Raw genomic sequence first — 23,007 nt, 5'->3', positions numbered from 1 at the left:
TGATATGCGATAACGCAAACCTGCTGATTCTATTCAAACAGGATATCAACTTGAAACATGTTTACAACGATCACGTGAATACCGACATATCATACGATGAATTCTATGCGTTATGCCGCGATTGGCAGCGCGGATTCTTAGTGATAAATAAGGACAGTTCGCTTATCAATGGGGGATACAGAAAAGAATTTAACACATTCGCGGTACCATAACGCGATTAGTGCCGATACGTCAAGTAGACAACATGGATAAAATCAAAGATCGTGAGAAAATAGTGAAACAGATTGCGAAAACAAGCGATTCAATTCGCAAAAAATATCGCGCTTTGAAAATTAGTAAAATAGCTGAAGCTGTAGCATTGGAGAGACGCTTCGAACCCATCGTCGAACTTGTAAAACAGATTGTTGAAAACATCGAGGAATCTCAGCCGATTAAAAAAGAAGCTAATGTTGCAAAGGATATCAATATTAAGTAAAAGAAACGTAAAGACAGCGATGATAACGATGATAACACTACAACTAACAGGGATTCGTATTGGATGTTGGACGGTTGAAATTAACGCCGCCTAAAAAGCAACGTACAAAACAATTGAACGCTATGTCAGATTCATTCACATACGAATCTATACCAAAAGAACTATTGAAAGAACCGCCATCGAAGGAATTATCTAAAGACCCACCGAAAATACCGTCGTTTGTGCGAAACGAAGATGTTTTTGAAACAAAAGACGTCAGTGAAAACAGCCATCAAACAGATTCTGCAAATGCAAACAAGAAGCCATGAGGTGCCTCATGGTCAGCTAGAATCGTTGGGACGAAAATGGGCCTTCTTCTCGGTGACGACATAGATAAAACGACCGATAATGTGTACGGTGTCTATTTCGACAAAAGTGGTACAATGCTCGGTGACAAAAAATTTGACGTTGACAAAAATAATTCTATGATTCTATAATCATAGACAATGTGAGATATAATGGTACACCAGGATTATACGAATTAATCTTAGTAGGATAACAAAGAGGGTCCGAGGTCCCCCAGGGGCATGGGGGGGTTCGGAGAGAGAGGGGGAATCGTAGAATCCTAAAGGGACCTCGGACCCCCTTTCAGTCGGTAAGATGATTCTCTTTCTTCAGAGGGCTCGTATCCGGGGAGAGAAGGTGGATCCCTCTGGCGGTCGTCGAGACAGGTTTGTCGGTAAGGCGATCGCGGGGTTTCCCCGGGTCGGTTTCCCGTTCTCGACGCCGCCCTAGCGTTTTCTTCTAGCGTTTTTTCTAACGTTTGTTTTTAGCGTTTGTTTCTAGCGTTTGTTTCTAGCGTTTTTTCTAGCGTTTTTTCTAGCGTTTTTTTTTCGGGGCGCGTTCTCGACGCCTTAGCGTTTGTTTTTTCGGGCGCGTCCCAGCGTTTTCCCCGCTAGGTAACCCCGGGCGCATCATCGACGCCGCCTTAGTGTGTTTTTTTCGAGTTCGCGTAGCCTTGGGTGCATTACGCCGCCCTAGCATTTTTTCCGCGCGGTCTAGCGCTTTTCGCGTAGCCTTGGGTGCATTACGCCGCCCTAGCATTTTTTCCGCGCGGTCTAACGCTTTTCGCGTAGCCTTGGGCGCGTTCTCGACGCCGCCCTAGCGTTTTCCGCACGGTCTAGCGCTTTTCGCGTAGCCTTGGGCGCGAACGTCGCGATTAGTCGCGCCGTCGAGGCGACTCGCGTTGTTGACAGGATGTTGCGGTTTGTCGCGTCGACCTAGGCGTGTCTGTTTTCCATAACGTCGCGATTAGATGCGTCGTCGAGGCGACTCGCGTTGTTTACAGGATGTTGCGGTTTGTCTGTTGTTACGTCAAAGCCGCGGGGACCACTCCGATAATCTCAGCGGCAAATTATTGAAAACGCTCTCGAGGGATTTCAGCAAATTACACGGCTGACCTTGCGTTTAATCAGACGTCGAGTGATTATTTGACCGTGAGCGGATCAGTGAAACGGAGAAATTGGTTAGCCGGCGCGATAAAATGCCGTTGGGAGCGGGATTCGTCTCGTCAAGGTAATATCGTCCGCAGATATTTTCTATGGTATTACCTAATTCCCTAAGCACTTCTAGAGATACGATAAAAACCTCGGTGCAGTCAGGGCAAAGCTCAATGTCGCGGACTATTACAAGACTGGTACGGCAGCAATCACAATGATCCCGGGCGGAAGTATACTCAAACTGGAACGCGTGGGCCAGTTCCAGACGATACGTAAAAGTCCCTTCTGGTATTTCTTCCTTGCATCGAAAGCAAAGATATTCGGCACTGTTAGGGAACGATTCGGCGATAGCGTCGTCTACGCGTCGATATCCAAATGTGGTAAGGCAACGTACTCATACGATATCTGTATACGGCGCCTGGGTGAGTGCGCGAGTCTCGTGGCTCGAGAAAACAAGGCGGGCACATCACGTCAAACAACGGGTGTTAACATTACGCGGCGAATATTCAACGTTAAATGGTATTTCGAAACTGGAATATTTCCATGCGCAACGATAAAGCGGCTCAAAACCCTACATGCCTTAGGGGAAAGTAGCAAGGGAGGCAAAAAAAAGGGGGTCGATCGTAAAACCCTTCCGGTCGAGTGATGCAACTATGCGGCGGTCGCTCGACGCGAACAAAGCGAATGATGCAACCCGAAAGAATCCTGAGCGCGACGAATACACTTATATTCGTTTACATCTAATTTCTTTATATTCTATATTTCACTGGTGTAAACGTATGCCCGGTGGGAAAACGCGAAAGCAACCGGGAATAAAACTCGATGGATGATTCTCACTTACCTTTCGGTGTTTGCTCTGCGCAGATACTCTTCGAGGGAGATACGTGGCCGAATACTGCTTCCTTGGTAAGCTGCTACGGGCACGGATGGGGCTGGTAAGACGCTCCAGAGGCGATCATGCACGAGGAGTTCGTACTCGCCGTCGTAAGTCACTTCTTCGCCGATGATCGCATTGTGGTCGTAAATCGCGGCCACGTGGAGGTCGTATTCGAGTCGCCGAAGTGCGTTGTTACGATCCGCGCGATTTTTCCGTGCCTTAGGCATTCGGCAGAGGCTCTAGGCGTATATTATATTTAATTAAAAGGTTAGAGTTAGGATATTACATTCGGCTGCGAGCCAATTACGCATTACGGTTCGGCGTCGCGTTGGAATGCATGAGCTACCGCGTGCTCGAAGTCCGATGTTTCCTTTGTGGTAAGTGCGGATGACGCACAACACCTTGCCCCCAGAAACGATCGGCATTCTTGCTTTAGCTGCTAATTATTCGGTAAAAGAAGACTTGAGTTATGACGAGCGCCCGTTGCCTCTTTAGCCTCGCGAACACATCCGTTATTATCGGAATCTCGGAGACAAGGGATGAGATAATGAAGGACACGTGGCGTTAAATAAAATCGATATATTTTGATATTCACTGAATTTACACTCACGGAATATTAACACTATATATATCAAACTAGAATTTGAAATATTAATAGGATTTGAACTAAATCTAGAGATTGAAACACGCTTATACTTGAACGAGACGACGTTCGCGCGGTGTTTACTGGTCGACGACGCGCACAAGAGTGAACGAGTATGGCCGCGCGTTGTAACGCGTGCCTGCGGCGGCGCTGTTGCGCAACATGGCGGTAGTGTGGGTACGCCAACGCACGTGGCGCAAGATGGCGGATGGCGTGGATACGCCAACGCACGCGGCGCAAGATGGCGGTCATAGACTATAGAGCTAGACTAAATGTACATATCTATAATGGTCGTTGGTCGGCCAATCAGCGCGCGGCTGACCGGAGATGATGCGCGCAACAGCAACGCGAGCCCTATTATAGTAATAATTTTACAATTAATTAGATTTATTGTTAGCATGATTTGTTATTGTTATTTATCATTTTATTTATTATTATTATTTAATTTTATTACTTATTTTAGGAAAAATGCTTACTATTATCGGTTATCTAATGATTTGCAACCTATGGGATTGCCTATATTATTATAATACTTATATTTATTATAGTGTATATTTACTGGCGGCAAGGCGCATCACGTGGTATGTTGACGGCAGGAGAGCCGGTTGTTGCCAACTTTGGCGGCTAGAATAGTGGCGCTTCTGCGCAGGTGGGATAAAAAGGAGAAGGAAAAATTTTACCCGTTGGCTCTCCTGACGTCACACTGTTTTCCATAACGTCCCGATTAGGCGCGTCGTCGAGGCGACTCGCGTTGTTGACAGGATGTTGCGGTTTGTCGCGTCGCCCTAGTCGTGTCTGTTTTTCATAACGTCGCGATTAGGCGCGTCTCGCACGTCGCGATTAGGCGCGTTTCGCGTGGTTTAGCGCGTCTTGTTTCGCGGGATGTCGCGGTTTGTTACATCGCCTTAGGCGTATTTTTACGTCTAGGTGACTATGAGGATATATAATGCATGCCCGCTTGTCCTGTTTTGTAGAATGTTGTGGTTTGATGCGTCGTCGAGGCGATTTTTTGAGCGATATTTGTTGCCGTGTGTTTACGATGACGAGAACCGTTAAAGTGGCAAATCGGTGCCAGATATGTAAGACACGAATGATCGACGACGATGAGATGTGTTGGTGTCATTCGCTGGATGATTTAACATCCTCTCTATTGCGAAATGTCACAGCGTATCCATCGATCAATGTGACGGAATACATCGTGAGAGGACAATACGCACTGATTTTCAATCAATTAAAGAGGCGCGGTTGTCGAGTTCCGCCTCAACGTGAGATTTCGCCTAAAAAGATAATAGAGGCGTGCGTATGTCATCATTATCGAGGGATGGCATATAATCTTTTATTGGAGGTACTCTACGAAAAGAAGAAGCCGATCGAGATTAGCAGGCGACAGGAGTACATGGTGAATTTTCACGAAAGCGGTTATTATGATGTGTTTAATGATAACGATGACGACGAGATGTTTTTTTGTGCTCATCGTAAGTATAGGATATTATTTGCATAGCACGTACGACGGAATCGTTTCCGCGTATAGATTTCGCCGAGGCGACGACTGCGTCTCGTGGTTCGTCGAGGAGCTGCGCTCTCGCGTGTCGCGTGAAGAAGATTTTGTGCGCGAACGTACCGATGAACGTACCGAGCTCACGCCGAATGAGTGGAACGCTTTTCAAAAGGCGACAAATTGTCACGTGTGCGGAAAGAGCTTTGAGTCGTACGATATTCGTGTGCGTGATCACTGTCATCTTACCGGACGATATAGAGGACCCGCGCACGCGAGTTGCAATTTGAACTATCAGAACGCGTTTGTTATTCCTGTTTTTTTTCACAATCTATCCGGTTATGATGCACATTTCATTATTAAGGATATAGCGAACGCTTTCGAGGGTAGAGTCGATTTGTTACCGTTGACTAAGGAAAATTACATCGCGTTTTCGAAAATCGTCAACGATTCGACGTACGGAAAATGGAAAACTTGTGTTAAGCTACGTTTCGTGGATTCGTTTAAGTTTCTTAATACTAGTTTAGAAAAAGTAGTTTCGTATTTAGATCGAGAAAAATTGAGGATTTCGCGATTCGAATTTTCTGATCTAATCGCGGAGGATTTCGAGTTGCTCACACGCAAGGGCATATTTCCTTATGAGTATATTGATAGCGTTGATAAATTGTTAGTAACCGAATTACCGCCGATCGAAGCTTTTTACAGTTCTTTAACTGGTGAAACAGTGAGTGTTAGTGATTACGAACATGCGCGAAGAATATGGGAACGTTTTCACGTGAAAACTCTCGGCGAATACAGCGATCTATATTTGAAAACGGATGTGCTTCTCTTGGCGGATGTCTTTGAAAATTTTCGAGATACTTGTATGGAAAGTTACAATTTGGATCCAGCGCATTATTTCACATTACCGGGATATACGTGGGACGCTATGTTGAAATATACGAACGTTCGATTCGATCTGCTCACCGATATTGATATGGTGATGTTCGTAGAGCGCGGTATACGCGGCGGTTTAAGCCAATGCTCGAATAGATACGCGCGAGTTAATAATCAATATGAATCATCATATGACTCGTCTCAGCCGTCGTCGTATCTTATGTATTACGATGTGAACAATCTCTACGGCTGGGCTATGTGCGAACCTTTACCGTATGCGGAATTTCGGTGGGGATTTCAAGAATGTCGAGGGTCTCGATATTATGTCCGTGCCATCTGACTCCGATATTGGTTATATTCTAGAAGTCGATCTCGAATATCCGCGACATCTTCACGACGATCACGCGGATCTTCCGTTTTGTCCGACGCGCGAGAGACCGCCAGGAAATCGAAACGAAAAGTTACTCGCCACGCTCTACGACAAGTCGCGTTATGTGACGTATTATTGCAATCTTCAGCAGTGCGTGCGACACGGTTTACGCGTGACAAAGATCTATCGCGCGTTGCAATTCGCGCAGTCTCCTTGGTTGCGCGCGTACATCGAGCTCAATACAGAACGGAGAACTCGCGCGAGCAACGAGTTCGAGAGAAATCTGTATAAGCTGATGAACAACGCGATTTTCGGTAAAATAATGGAGAACGTGCGTAATTACGTAGACGTGAGACTCGTGACGCGTTGGGACGGAAGATATGGCGCAGAGGCGCTGATCGCGAAACCGAATTTTCATAGTAGGAGCGTTTTCGACGAGAATCTTATGGCTATCGAGTTACGCAAACTCGAGGTTCAATTTAACAAACCAATCTACGTCGGTATGTGCATTCTAGAAATATCTAAAATACGATTGTACGATTTTCATTACGATTATATGATACCGCTTTATCGCTCTAAATGCAAAATTATGTACACGGATACCGATAGCTTGATATATTTTCTGGAATGTCAAAATGTTTACGAAAATATGAAGCGAGATATCGCGAGATTTGATACTAGCAATTATTCCGACGACAACGCGTACGATATACCGCGCGCGAATAAGAAGGTTCTTGGTTTGATGAAAGATGAGAACAACGGAGCGATAATGACGGAGTTCATAGGACTCAGGGCGAAGATGTATGCTCTGAAAGTTTTGGGAAAGAGCGATACGAAGAGAATAAAGGGCGTTAGGAGGAATACTGTCACGAAAACGATAACGTTCGAGGATTTCGCGTGTTGCTTGAACGAATCGTTGCAGCAATCGAGACGTCAGGCGTGCATACGCTCGATGCTGCACGAGGTTTACACCGTGTCCGAATTAAAGCTAGTTTTGAGTTCTTATGACGACAAGCGATATTTAATACCTGGCTCCACTAATACATTACCATGGGGCCATTATAAGATACTATTATAAGATACCATTATAAGATACTATTATAAGATACCATTATTACATACTAATGTAGTATAAAAAAATTGTATATAGATATAATATAGAATATAGAATAAATAAACTTTGTACTAATATAGAATAAGTGATACTGTACATTCTTTATAATACAGCTGTTTTGTGAATCCAAGAGTTATGTGTATTGTCCATTCCTAGCCATTTGACAAAAACTTTATCGTCCTTTCTACGTAATACTTTCTCAACGAGATAGATATCAGAATTGGAAACTCGCAGTAACTCGTGTTCGTAAAACCCTCCGGCTATTGTTCTTTACGATAGTCTTTTAGCAGATACGTCACGGGATTCGTGTGTTGCACCTTAGCGATTCGAAAAATCTCAGTCGTTCAGTTAGGCGTATATCCTTTTTCGAAAATCGTTTTGAACTTGCTGACGCGTACCGGATCGTTCACTTTGAATCTTGCGGGGGCTGCGATCTTCAAGTGACTGTATACCGTGGAGAGGAGTCTCTTGGCAATGACTGGAGTTACGTCCGCCGGTCGCATTCCGATCGTTCGATGCGTGCGATTGTTATACTCCGAGATTAAACGCGGTAGAGCATCGAGCCATCTGTACGATCCGTTTAGCGTGAAGAGTTTCCACATGTTGTTCTTGAGCGTGCTATTAAATCGCTCCACAACCGCCGCCTTCATCACCGAGTACATCAAGTAGTGGCGTATATCGTACCTGTCAGTAATCGCTTTTACGGAGGCGTTGTAGAACTCCTTGCCCTTGTCCGTTTGTAGATTTCGCGGATGTCGAGCGTCGTCGCGAAATATCTTAGATAACGCCGCGGCTACCTCGCTTCCGCTCTTGTTCTTCAGCGGCACAGCCCACGCGTATTTGTTCAACATATCGATAACCGTCATCACGTAATTATAGCCTTTGTTTTGTCGCGCGTACGGACGCATCTCAACGACATCGGCCTGCCACAGGTCGTCGTAATCGCGCACTATGACTCGACGACACGGAAAATTTCTTCGCGCGGGCTTGTGAAGCTCCTCGACGAGTCTCCTCTTCTCGATGCTCATCGTTGATTTTTACGAGAAGGCGCGATTCACGTTGGTTTTATTCGTGCGTGTTCGCTCTTGTTCCTCGTTCCAAACATTAATCGTGTGTTTCATGATATTTGGAATATCCGTTTTTAGTGCGATTAGTAATTCGTTTATTGTTTCTCTAGTCACTATTTTATCCACATTCAATGAGGCCAGCGTCCTGTCCAGTGTCTCTCTCGTTATCGCATTATTCGTTAGCTCTCTCGTGATTCTCGTCAGATCTGTCACGCTACGCGCGAGATTCTCCACATTCGTCGATATTTTCTCGCGGCTCGTCGACGATGCGTCGAGCTCATTTCGCACGGATTTCTCTAGATTATGTAGTGATTCCTCTAGAATCTGTGTTCGTTTCTCCTGAGCGTCGCTGATCGTCTCGACGGTCTTTCGAATCTCGCTCGAGTCTCTAGTTCGCACTTTGTCTTGTTTTTCCTCCATTCGTCCTAATTCACGTTGAAACATGAGCAGATCTTTAAGTCATTGATTGTTCCGTTTATCGAGTACTTGTTTCGTTTCTCTTATTCGTTTATCGAGATCGACGAACAAAGCTTTCCTCCTTTCCTCGATCTGTCGCAGTGATTTCTTCTAGATTTCGCGTTCGTTTCTCCTGAGTGTCACGGAGGGTCTCAATGACTCCTCGGATCTCGCTCAGATCTCTCTCTCGCGATTCGTCCCGTTTTTCGAGCTCCTGTTCCACTGTGTCTCTCGTCTTCTCTATTCGTTTGTCGTAATCGACGAGCGAGGCTTCGCTCTTCTTCTCGAGATGCCGCAGAATGTCCACCTCGGTTTTTACGTCGTAATACTGCAAGAGAATATTTCGAATTCGCTTGTTCATATTTTCTAGCTGTTTTCGTAGTTCGTTCGTTAGAACTTTCGATTCCTCGCTCCTTACGCGAAGCACTTCGTCGACATAACCTTTGGTTGTCGCGTCGGTATCATCGATCGGTGTATCCAAATGGCTTATCTTACGTCTGTTGACGTCGTAGTCGTCCGGATTAAGGCAGAGCGCGCTGCAACGCACGTACGCCCGCAGGGATGCGATCGTCGAACGATCGTCAATGCCGCGTTGCTTCTCCAGAGATTTTATTCACGGACATCATGCCCTCGCGGGTGACGAATCTACCGCGCGCGATAATCTGCTCGTAATCTCGGCGATCTGCATATCGTATTTGAGAAACAATCTGGCTACGCGCATCATAGATTCCTCCAATTCACCGATCGATCTAACCGTGCTCTCGTTCATCTTCGACAATAAAGTTCAAGTGCTTGTCGAGAATTCGCTCGTCTCGGAGATTTTCGCTTCCGCGTCTCGAAACGCGCTGTCCACGTAACTTTTACTCGCGGCGTCGGTATCGGTTCTAGGTGTAGCTAAACGCCGTATAATTTTGTCTCTAGTGTCGTAGTAATCGTCACTTAGACAGAGAGCGTTATTACGCATATAGCGACGTAAGGAATCGATCGACGGTCGTGAGCGTACCCTGTCGCCTCCGCCGAACGACTCCAGCGGTCTTCCGAACTTGTTCACCAACATAACGGGAATACCGGTCGCCACCAGCGCGCGCCACGTTTTACTCGATCGCGTCGATCTCGCGAAGTTCCTCGAGTACCGATAGAATCTCGTTGTCGTGAGCGTCGTTGCCAGCTCGTCTAGAGGCATCGAGCAATCGAAGACGATCGACTAGTTCGTTGGGATCGTCCCAATGGACGTACTCGATTCCTTTGTTTCTCACCCGCATAGCGGATGGAATAGAGTCGATCCCTTTTTTTCTCGCTTTACTAATACCAGCGCCACTTTTATCCTTATCGAGCAATAGTAGTGCGATGATATGTTTGTACTTGAAACCTTTGTTTCCTAGAATAGGCATAAGCGCATTGTGGCCACATCGATGGGCGTTTGTAATTAACAGTATACTCTTGTACGTTTGCTTGTCGTTCTCCGTGTACACAGCATCGTCGGGAAGTCTCTTGAAGATCAACTCATACAAGCCCGGGGTACCCGGATATCGCGTGTCGCCCACGATCACGCTATCGTCGGCGGTCACGTCGAATCGCCTATCGCTAAGCATCGAACCATCTAAATCGAAGTACACTCCGTAAACGTGATCGATCTCGCTCTGTTTGTCCCCGCTTAGAAGCGCGCCCATATATTTGCGACCTAATGGTCCCCATTGCGCGTTCGATATTGATTCTTCCGATTCGTTTCTAGTCGCGGGACTCACCGTCGCGATCAAGGGCGATCTCGTCGAGAGGCGTCTTCTCGTCGATCTAGACGATGGTTCATCGTCGTCATCGGTTTCGTGTTTTCTCTTAGCACCGACGAACGCGATCGGGTCGATTCCCTCGTCTCGCGTAGTATTCTCGGCAATTCGTTTCAACGGCTGAACGATCGGCTTGAGTCGTCTCTCCAGCGCGATCTCTTCTTCTATCTCACCGGTCTTTAACTCTCTGTACTTTTTACGTATAGAGTTCTGAGTTTTCGCGATCTCTCGCGTCGTTTTTTCCAACCGAGTGACATTCGTACCAGCCGCAGCGTCAACGTCAACGTCCATTCTCGTAGCACAACTGATCGCTTTACACCACGGCGAAATCGTTAAATCCTCGTCTGTATCTACCATTTCTTAACGCGCTATCTTTATCGATACGAAACCATATTTGCGTTTCCAACACGCGCGACATAAGGCGTAAAAATTCTCATACGACATATCCGTGTTCACGTGCTCGTTGTAAACGTGCTTTAGGTTAGTGCCATCCTGTTTAAACAGAATCAAGAGATTCGCGTTGTCGCGTATCAGGTGTTTTGGAATTTTAGCATATGTCTGACAAAGATAGAAACAATCGATGTTCGAGTGTCGACCCATGGCAAAATATTCCCTGATCGCGTTCTGCTTGTCACAGGCCACGTCGTCGAACACGAATATTGAATCGGAAAGCGCCTCGCTCGGTGGCACGACGTCGCTATTGTTTGAGAACGCGTGATAGCCGATCTCGTCCATCGACTCGAGCAGTTCCGCCAGATATCGATATTTTGGTTGTTGCAGAGATTTCGAGTAGACGTACACATTCTCAAAGCGTGCGCCATGCGAACTTTCGAGCATGCTTATCAACACGTTCGTTTTACCGCAATTGAAGGGGCCGCAAATGATGCAACGTATCGTGTTCGGTAGTAGAGGGCCGTGTCTGCGCGCCCTCCCGACCGCGTCGCCCGAGATTCGTCGAGCCTTACGATCGAGATTGAGCACTCCTATAGCTGGCGACCGTCGAACGAATCGCATTTACTCGCGCTCGCTTCGAGAAGACGCGACCGATAATTGCTCCACTTATACTCGACGGCGATTCGATCGCGCACAGTGATCGGTATGTTTCCCCTATTAACGGACAAACGCGATATTCTTAATCTATCCTCTATCCTATCTATCCTAACAGTTGCAACTTATTTCGAAGTTCGTTCTCATGCGTGATTTCGATAGATACGTGGAGCTACTGTGGGACAGATTACCCGATTATCTGAGAGCGGATCCCGAGGTACAACGTTGTCGCGTGTGTCTGGAACATTATAATCGTCCGTGGCAACAATCACATATAGACGGTCCTGCGCCTCTTATCAAAAATTGTAACGAATGTTTAGCGGCGTGGGACTACTCAATGCGGCGATAAACGCACTTCCCTTCGAACTACATATTCCCGGGTATCAATTTTGTGGGCCCGGTACCCATCTCGCGAAACGATTGGCGCGCGGCGATCGAGGCGTAAATCCGTTGGATGCGGCGTGCCGCGAGCACGATATCGCTTATTCGCGAAATAAGAAACTCGTCGATCGCCACGACGCCGACCGAGCTCTCGCCGAGAAAGCGCGCGAATGTATAACAGCCGGAAATTCCACCTTCGGCGAGAGAGCTGCCGCCACCGCCATATGGGCTGCTATGAAAACAAAGACAAAGCTAGGCATGGGTTTGAGAAAAAAGAGGAGGAAGACGACAACGAAGAAGAGGATACTTCCAACAGTGAAACGTGGAGGCTTGTTACCCATTTTTCCGATATTAGGCGCGCTCGGTTCTTTAATCGGTGGCGCGGCAGGTGTCGCGAAGGCAGTAAACGCCAGTAAAACTGCACGGCGTCAACTGGAGGACTTGCAACGTCACAATCGAGCGATGGAGGGTCACGGATTGCATCTAGCGCCTTACAAACGTGGCAGCGGTGTAACGAGAAGAACGAAAAAAAAAATCATGGAAAGAAACGTTAGGATCGCTCAGGTTACCGCTCTCCGGCATCACAACGAACGAACAATTGAACCGTTCGGCGCGTTGTCTACGAGTACCCTTCTTCAGAGGAGTTTATGCGTGACGCATTACCATTAAAGGCGCGACGTAACGAGAGTGGCATCTCGACGACTCGAGGGGTTCGGGTACTCACTGGGTCGCCTATGCGAAGAGGGGAAACGACGCGATTTATTTCGACAGTTTCGGCAATCTTCGACCGCCGAGGGAACTCGAGAGATATCTCGGCAGCGTAAATATAACGTACAATCGCGGATCGTATCAGACGTACGATCAGAAGTACGATCAGAACATTTACGGTCAGTTGTACCTGCGATTTCTCTCGAAAATCGGTCGCGATGTCGCTGAGTCTTTCGTTCACCGGTAGGAATAGCGTTCTCACGGCGTGCTATTTTCCCGCTTTAGATCTGAGCGACGGCGATTACGAGTTAGGTCTCACGAATTTCGAGACATACAACACTATACAGAATGTCGATTCCACGAATAATAAGTTCTATTACGACGACAAAACGATCGTGATTCCCGAAGGTTCGTACGAATTAAATGCGATAGACAGATATCTAAACGCCGCTATCTCTAAAAAGCGAAAGATCGACGAAAGCAAAAGGACGAGCGACGATGACGAAAGCGACGACATCATCTATGACGAGAGCGACGAGGGCGAGAGAGGCGCGCGGTCTCTGATCATTCGAGCCAATGAAAATACTATGAGAAGTGAAATTAAATGCGAGCATCAAATCGATTTCGCGAAACCGAACAATATCGGTTCGCTTCTGGGATTCTCATCGTCGCGCGTGCTACGACCGAACAAATGGCATACGTCCGACGGACCCGTGAATATCATGGGCGGTAAATATCATTAGGGTGGAGTGCAATATCACCGCAGGTGCGTACAGCAATAACGAGCGGTTCACACGATACACGAGTTTTCGTCGAATGTTCCTCCGGGATATAAACTGTCGAACGCTCCAACATCATTTACTTTTCGATCATCGCGCGAAACGTTACCGATATCACGCTTCGAATCGTGGATCAAGACGGGCGACCGATCGATTTTCATGGAGAAGAGATAACGGCGCGACTTCACGTGCGACGACGAAAGCATTAGAGAGAAATGCGCGAAAGCAAAAGATGCTCGTTCTAAATGAGTGGTACTCGAGAGGAAGAGAAGACGCAAATGCTACATCCGCGATCCCACCGCAAAACGACGCGACGAGGAAAGAGCAAACGAGCTGAACGCCGCGAACGTTGCATTTTTAAGATCTTTAGGTTTCGGCGTGAAGAATCGACATGGCGAGCGACATTTTAAGTATCGGAGGTGCCCCAATCTTTGACGATCGTATCGTGAAAATAAAAACTCACACTTACAATCCATATGCTAACATTACGTTTGGATACAGCGACGAGATACGAATACCTATTTAGCAACAGGATCTGTATACGTTGCCGTGTGAAAGTTTTCTATACATCGAGGGAAAATTCGCGACGAGAGAGACCGCGAAGGAAGACACGGCGAAGGAAGGCACGGCGAAAGAAGTTATGAGAACAAAGCTAGTCAATAATTGCGTCGCGTTTATGTTCGACGAGATTCGATACGAGCTTAATGGCGTGGAGATCGATAAGAGCAGAAACGTCGGCATAACGACCTTGATGAAAAACTATGCATCGTTAAGCTACGAGAGAGATAGAGTTTTACAAAACACCGGATGGGAAATACCATCTATAGCGTTGGACGATTTTAACTTTTGTGTGCCTCTCAACATACTCCTTGATTTCTGCGAGGATTACAAACGCATAGTGATAAACGCGCGACACGAACTCATTCTGATACGCGCTCGCAACGATAACAATTTCGTTGTAGCGTATTCAGATCAGAGACCGAAGATCACCTTGTTAAGAATACAGTGGCGAATGCCACACGTAATACTTAATGACGTTAACAAACTATCGCTTCTGCGAACATTGGACAGTGGACGATATCTGAGCATGGGCTTTCGTTCGTGGGATCTATACGAATTTCCGTTGTTGCAAAGTACGACCAAGCATTCCTGGGCGATAAAAGCGGCAACACAATTGGAGAAACCGCGATACGTGATCTTTGCGCTACAGACCGGAAAAAGAACGTACCGTCAGAACATTTCTAAATTCGACAATTGTAAGCTGACTAATGTAAAACTCTATTTGAATTCCGAGTTCTATCCCTACGACGATATGAATCTAGATTTCGAGCGAAACAAGTTCGCAGTACTGTACGATATGTATCTAAAATTTCGAAAGACGTATTATGGATGTAAGACTTGCGAACCATTTATGTCTGTCACTAGATTTCTGCAATACGGTCCGCTAATCATCGATTGCTCCCACCAGAACGAATCGATCAAGAGCGCCACCGTCGACGTTCGCGTAGAACTCGAATGCAAAGAGAACGTTCCGGCTAACACAACGGCTTATTGTCTCATCATTCACGATAGAGTTGTAGAGTATAACCCACTGACGAACGTCGTACGTAAACTCACGTAATCACGGTTTTCCTACGAGAGCGATGCCAAACATACCGATCTTCGTCGATCTGCAAGGTTTTACCTTTCGAGAAAAATTTACGGTTAAAGAGGTGGCAATATTAAAAAATGGAAAAGAACTGACCCATCGAATATTTCGAGAAGATATCTTGGAATCTTCTTACAAAAACGGAAAAATCTAAAGCGTGTTGGATAACCTCCAATCATCACGGCTTGCAGTGGAGCGACGGCGACATCGCATACAGACTCTCGAAGAACGTGATTCGAAACAGCGTGTGCGATCAATCACGAGACGCGCCTAAACGAGTGTACGTCAAAGGCTTGGAGAAAAAGAAATGGTTAGAGGAAATTCTTGGCTGCGACGTCATCGCGGACGTGATCGTCGAGACTATTGACACGAATTTCGAAGATAGGGCGCTTAAGCACTCTGGACGACGTTCGAGCATTTCACTGCGAGCGTCACACAAAGTATTGTGCAATGGAGAACTTGTGCAAATTGTACGACTGGTGGTCAAAACGGGAATGTATCACCGAATTGTAATATCGCATTAACGACTTATATCATATGTCAAATTAGTTTTTTTTAATCATTATATTAGATTCAGTGCTTATATATTATAATTAGATTCATTGCTTATACTATAATCGAATTGTTTTATCGCTCGCTATACTTATATACATGCTTGAGAAAATACACAAAACATTGTTTATGATATATCTCACTTTTATTTCATCTCAATCTTACATCCCAAAGTACAGAGCAACGAGTTCGCAATCGATAATGTCGTTACGATCATAGGCATCGCTATCGCGTATAACTTTCGAGATATTTTCCTTATCCTTAGCGGTTAACGCAATAACCTTGAAACGTGCCAATTTCGCATTAATTTTTCCTAATATCTTGGTCAACGAGATAACGAGTCGACTGATGCAATGCTCGAGCTCGAACATATTTTTCACTGTTTCCCTCAACATGGCCAGGCGAGCCACGGATGTTTCCAGGCGTAATATCGTCAAGTTGTTGATTTTTCCAAAACACACGGTCATATTTCCAATATCCAACGGGGCTGGAAAGGACGGTTCTCCGTTGATACTCTGCAGATACTTCAAGAGAACGTCTCGTTGCTCGACAAGCTGCCTCCACGTATCGGGCGACATCAAGATCTCCTTGCCAAGACTATCTCTCAGAATAATATTCACGCGCGAGGAGCGCTCAAGAGTAACACATACATTAAGAAATTTGTATCCCGTCTTAGTCAAGGAATATTTTCGTTCTAAAATTCTAACTGAATTATTCGTATAACCGGCGTTACTATGACTCGACGCGATCGATCTGTCATCGTCGAGCGTCCTCTTTCTCCTTTTCGCGTCATCGCTCTCGTCGACTCGGCACGTCTCGGAATCCTGCGAGCGCTCGATATCGTACATCTTTACGATCGAAGAGATCGCGCAATACTGTTCGTAAACGTTTCGTATCCTTAGCTCTATACATTATGCGAAAACTTCCGTGCCTCTTCCTCTTCCCTCTCCTCTTCTAAATCGTCCTCGCTCGAAACACGTTCCTCATCTGAGCGAGTCTTTTCAAAAGAGCGCGCAATTGCTCTAACAATCCGTCCTTTGGACACACGATACCAAAAATCTCCGAATAAAATTTACCGGCCATAGTTATACTTCTAGTAAATTCGTTATATTTAAAGAACTGTCGTTTAACAAAAAGTACAGATTACCGTCGATGTATCGAACGGCGGACATTACAGCAGGTGGAATTCCAGGAAATATCGCGTGCAACGAATTATGCCTGACGGCTATCATCGAGCAATCGTCGATCTCGGTCACGATCTCGTCGTTGTAGATCGCGAACGTTCGTCCCGCGTTAGTATTAATCACAGCATTAATTTTCGCATTAGGAGGAAGATTCATATCTTTCAATTTCCTCGGCCAACCCGGTACTAACTCAAAACTCGGATATTCTATCATATAAACCGTATTATCAACAAACAATACGAGTTGGCCCGAAGGTCGTCGATACGCATCCGCCAAACGCGTAAAATTATCGGGAAGAAAACGCAGATAGTCCGTCAGTAACAACGACCTACCGTAAGATTTTCCGTTTAGATCGACCGACCATAATGTAAATAATAATGTCGATACGCCACATACATTCTATTTTCTAATACCGCATCGACGCATCGCAACGCGCATAGATCCGCGGAATTCCCCGTATCGCGCGTCGCAATCGTGGTCGTCGCTACGGTCGTCGTAACTGGTCCCGCAATTTCGCTCTTATTTCTTAAACCGTATAAATTCTGAATGGCGAGAAAATCCGCCTCGCTCAATCGCACGGGAAAGGTCTTAGAGGAAACAAAAACGTACATTATCGCATCTTTTAAAGGACTGTGATGTAATCCTAATGCGTGACCGATCTCGTGCGTCAACGTATGCAACAGATGAATCGTCAGGATTAACAGTTAACTCGATGTGCCACTTCTCCGCGCTATCCACGTGCACCTCTGACACTTCTGACGATGGTAAAAAAGCGTGAGCTAACACGTTTCCTGGTCCGTCCAGCAACGACGGACATATTCGGCTATCTTGATGCCGAGGATCTACAAACGTGTGAAAACCTTTCCGAAACGATATCACGATATCGGGATTCGTCGAATTGCGCTCGAACGTCAGCGATGAATTCGCAGCCCACATTTCGAACGCGACTTCGGTGACTCGTAGAACGCTCTCGCTCGCCAGATGAAAGTTTCAAGTGAGATGCGTCTTCGCCCATTTCCTCGGAGAATCGTCCAAGTCATGTAATATATCTTTGACACCGCATCGCGGTTTACGCATGTGTTCCAATGTAGCTTCGTTAAGAACACCATCACCAAGTATACGATAATACTCCTGAAAAAGCACAATCGCGTGTCTCAGAGCCAACGTCGCGTTATCTGATATCGTTTGCACGTTATCACCATCCAGATATCCGTAGGTTTGCAAAAACCGAATCGCCTCCTCGTCGCTGTTGGCAACGGAGTCGCTGTTGGCAACGGAGTCGCGAATTGCCGCGATAACGGCTATTGCGCACGGCGATTCCACGACAACCGTTCGATCGATGTTGCCATCGGTCGCGAGAGGGCGAGGACAGACGCGATGAATCGATCCGAGTCGCGAATCAGAAATTAAAATCGCTTTAAATTCTATTCTGTATCGCGTGAGATTATTCTCGTCGAACGAATCCAAATATAAGTAGCGCGATTACACACCAACGAATGACGATCTCGCTAAAGATCCCATACGCAATATCATTAATAATACAAAATAGAGAACAAAAGTACACAATAGAGAACAAAAATAAAAGCATGACAACGATAAAATAGCAATAGAATAAAAAACGAAGAAATAAACAATAGACTGACTAATCTTCTATCGCCGTTGCGGTCAGACTTCCCGTAGTCACGCGTAGTGAGCGCGAAAAATGACGCATCGCACAACATTCACATTCCCAATGAAATATTATCTTCTTATTAATACTCTTATGATAATTTTCATATTGACGTGCACTTTTACACATAGATTCGTGTACATATTCTTACACATATATTCGTGTATATTCTTATATATTCGTGTATATTTTTATACATATATTCGTGTATATATTCGAGAGAATAGAACCATCATCTCTCTGGAGTACCGGTCGTGGGGATTCGAAAGAATACATGTATATATGTATATTGTAATATATATATATATATATATATATATATATATATATATATATGTATCATTGTATTGTTGACGTGTTATTCTAAACATGTTATTTGCGATAAATATCATCACATGCCTCGGTAGTCGAAAGGATAAGATGCCTGCCCGGTAAGCAGGAGATCCAGGTTCGATTCCTGGCTGAGGTGGTATTTTTTCGCAAAATAATTACGAGTTTTCACGACTGGTGGTCGGGCGCCGCCGTGACGCACACCCTCCCTTCTTATACATATATTCAATTAGTATAGATATTAATACCATATATTCTTTTTACATAGAAATATTAGTACATTTTTTTTCTTTTACATATACTCGCGCTCTTCGCCACAACCAATACCCCCTGACGATAATTCGCGCGAACGTCATAGCGATACATTCTACTCGCTGTCGCACTCGACGCTTCTCGCCTCCCCGCACACTCCGGGTACTTTCCTCAGATCATCGGCGACTCGATCTATCAACTGTCGCATCAACTGCTTCTTCCGATCCGACACGGAGTTCAAAAATTGAACTCTCAATTTCGCATACTTCCACCAGTTGCGTTTCTTTTTCTTAACTATATCCTTGACATTGTACACGTACATTTGAACCAATTCGCAATCGATCCCTTTCTCGCCCGGAGATCTCGCCTCGAGCTGTCGTCCACTCTGCAACTTCGTCACATACTGAACGAATCGATCAGCCTCCACTTTATCTCCAGATAGAGACGCGAACAATGCGTCTAAACCACTGCCACAACTCTCATCATTCCCTCTCGTGGTATTCAAACGCAAGATATTTCTCGTACTCGTCGTCGAGATCCCCTTTCGTCGTTTTCAAACGCGTCAGATATTCCCAGTAATCTTTTATTCAATTCGAAGAAGCCTCCTTCGTTATCTCGATCTCCATAAGCACGCTCGTTCGGCGTCGCGGAACTCTCGACCAAGCGAACCATACTGTCCCCAGAGCAGTACGAGTTCCACGGACCCTTTCGACTCCAGATATCAGTAACGATACGTATAGCGTTCCTCATACGCTCAGCCTCGCGTATACGCGCGATCGGCTCCGTTCCTCGATGAATCGCCAGATGTTTAGACAAAAACGCCATCATTAGCCACAAATTACACGATATCGAATGCATAGACGTCCACATCGCGCGCATCAACTCGAGCGAATTGACCGCATCGCTCCACCGATGTCTCGTTCTCCTCTTCCCGCTCGATCGTAGGCTGTTTCTCACGCCCCATCGTTATCGCGTGTTTCTCCCGTTCCACTATCTCGCGTTCCATCTCTCTCGAAAACTCGAGCGAATCTTCTAAGAGCGATATTATCTCCGGATCCTTCAATTGACTCTCCAAAACATTAAACTGACTCTCCATCTCGCAAACTACTAACAATATATTGTCGACACTCCTAGTTAAATACTCTCTAAAATGACGTAAAAAACACGTCAAACCACAAACAGGACGCGCTAAGCCCCGCGGAAAACGCTTGGACGCGAGACGCGCCTAATCGCGACGTGCGAGACGCGCCTAATCGCGATGTTATGAAAAACAGACACGACTAAGGCGACACGATAAACCGCAACATCCTGTCAACAACGCGAGTCGCCTCGACGACGCGCCTAATCGGGACGTTATGGAAAACAGACAAACCACAACATCCTGTAAACAACGCGAGTCGCCTCGACGACGCGCCCAATCGCGACGTTATGCAAAAACAGACACGCTTAGGGCGACGCGACAAACCGCAACATCCTGTCAACAATGCGAGTCGCCTCGACGGCGCGACTAATCGCGACGTTCGCGCCCAAAGCTACGCGAAAAGCGCTAGACCGCGCGAAAAACGCTAGGGCGACGTCGAGAACGCGCCCAAGGCTACGCGAAAAGCGCTAGACCGCGCGGAAAAAATGCTAGGGCGGCGTAATGCACCCAAGGCTACGCGAAAAGCGCTAGACCGCGCGGAAAAAATGCTAGGGCAGCGTAACGCACCCAAGGCTACGCGAGCCCGAAAAAAACACACTAAGGCGGCGTCGATGATGCGCACGGGGTTACCTAACGGGGAAAACGCTGGGACGCGCCCGAAAAAACAAACGCTAGAGCGGCGTCGAGAACGCGCCCCGAAAAAAACGCTAGAAAAGACGCTAGAAAAAACGCTAGAAACAAACGCTAGAAACAAACGCTAGAAAAATGCTAGAAAAAAACGCTAGGGCGGCGTCGAGAATGGGAAACCGACCCGAGGAAACCCCGCGATCGCCTTACCGACAAACCTGTTTCGACGACCGCCAGAGGGATCCACCTTCTCTCCCCGGATACGAACCCTCTGAAGAAAGAGAATCATCTTACCGACTGAAAGGGGGTCCGAGGTCCCCTTAGGATTCTACGATTCCCCCTCTCTCTCCGAACCTCCCCCCATGCCCCTGGAGGACCTCGGACCCCCTTTGTTATCCTACTAATCTTCAAGAGACTTCTCGATGAAGCTATATTCACCGAAGATGACAAATAAACGTATAAAAGTATACTATTAACAACGAATGCTCATAAACGTGGCCACAGCGCCTATAATTCCATCATGGACAATAAAGGATACAAGTACATTAACATCATTGCTCCGCTCGTATCTACATATAAGAAAAGCAGTAAAAATGGTGCAGGTATTGGCAACATCTACAATGAAGTTAAATGACAACAAGATCGATTACGTGCATTGGGACGATCCGAACAAGCTGATCGATCGACTCCGATTGCTCGATGTTTTGCACCGAACTGATCACAACGCTTACAATGACAACAATTGCTGTCGATCATCGCAAAGCCGGTATTATTATAAATTAATCGCGTATTGACGAAACGAGCTAGTCGATTGACGTCAATGAGGAAAAAAACAATTTTAAATCGTATAATATATCTTATTTACACATATTATTATTATTAAACATCGTCGAAACATGAGATCGTCAAAATCCAATGGATATGAAAAAATGTCAGCTTCAAGAAATGACGACTCGTTGAGGAATTGCACGCTCCGGCGACAAGAAATTTTCCGTGAAGATGTGTCCATAATTCGGGGATACGACGATCTATGGCAGACTGATATCGTCAAGATGCGTCCGTACTCGAGTTTCAACAGAGATCATTACTACATACTCACCATCGATGCGTTGAGCAAGGATGCGTACGCCTGGATTATACCGCTCAAGAATAAGGAGTCGGAAGCGAGGCGGCTATCGCTAAGATAATTCGAGAGAGCGGAAGATGCCCGAAAAACTTGCAAACGGATATGGGGAAGGAGTTTTACAATGCCAATATACAGAAACTTTTGAAAAAACATAATGTTAATCATTATTTCACGTATACGGTATTGAAGGCATCGATCGTCGAGCGAATCAATCACATGCTTAAGAACGACATGTGGAAAAGGTACTGCATAGAAAAGGAGATAAGGTTTAAGTCAAGTGGTTGGGATTCAATGGATCGCATAATTCTTGGATAAACAAAAGCAGTATGATTTAATTCATTTTTTTTTATTTTTACAATATATTAAAAATAAATGTACAATGTATAAATGTATATAAAGAGTCTCTTTTTCTTTCATTACATCATTGTAAAAAAACTATATATGTATGGTAATCACGATGAAACTTATGATAATATATAAAACTACATGAAATACATACATACATACATACATACGCGCATACACACACACACACACACACACACACACACACACACACACACACACACAAATACATATATAAAAATATAAAAATATATGTATATTGTATATACATGTATATTACAACGGAATCCGCCAATGTCCCCATAGTAACGTCTCCGTCGAATCCGGTACGATATATCGTTTGTCATTGTACTCAGAGTGATTTTCAACTTGGACAGGTAATACTTAGTATAACTTGGATCTTATACATGACTGGGAGTCATTTCGATCTTTTCATTCAAGCGTATAATCGTCGAACGTTATTGTTCGCGCTATAACGTTACTTTTTACATCTTTCGTCTTTTTGGTATTTTTTTTACTAATCCTCACCGTGTACATCTTTGCTCTGAGTCCGACGAATTCCGTCATTATCGCACCGTTATTT

At 45.5% G+C, this 23,007-nt stretch overlaps 1 protein-coding gene across 1 annotated transcript; it reads right to left on the bottom strand.

Annotated features, from left to right (window-relative positions):
* Positions 1-16,835: 16,835 nt before the first annotated feature.
* Positions 16,836-17,870, bottom strand: LOC148937455 (uncharacterized). The gene is made up of 3 exons (XM_089073107.1): positions 17,637-17,870; positions 17,296-17,521; positions 16,836-17,140 (listed from the first exon to the last, which is right to left on the bottom strand). Exons 1-3 carry the CDS (start codon positions 17,868-17,870, stop codon positions 16,836-16,838), a joined length of 765 nt encoding a protein of 254 aa, XP_088929233.1.
* Positions 17,871-23,007: the final 5,137 nt, after the last annotated feature.

This window comes from Pogonomyrmex barbatus, unplaced genomic scaffold, assembly GCF_055798465.1.
Source record: "Pogonomyrmex barbatus isolate J1 unplaced genomic scaffold, ASM5579846v1 scaffold14, whole genome shotgun sequence".
NCBI lineage: Eukaryota > Metazoa > Arthropoda > Insecta > Hymenoptera > Formicidae > Pogonomyrmex > Pogonomyrmex barbatus.
This window is presented reverse-complemented; position numbering and strand designations above follow the sequence as displayed.

Coding starts and splice junctions, on each gene's coding strand:
- LOC148937455 (XM_089073107.1), bottom strand. CDS start 17,870: ATGTGGGCTGCGAATTCATCGCTGACGTTCGAGCGCAATTCGACGAAT. Junction 17,522..17,636: donor AGTGGCACATCGAGTTAACT/GTTAATCCTGAC, acceptor GTTTCCTCTAAG/ACCTTTCCCGTGCGATTGAG. Junction 17,141..17,295: donor ACATTATTATTTACATTATG/GTCGGTCGATCT, acceptor TTTATATGATAG/AATATCCGAGTTTTGAGTTA.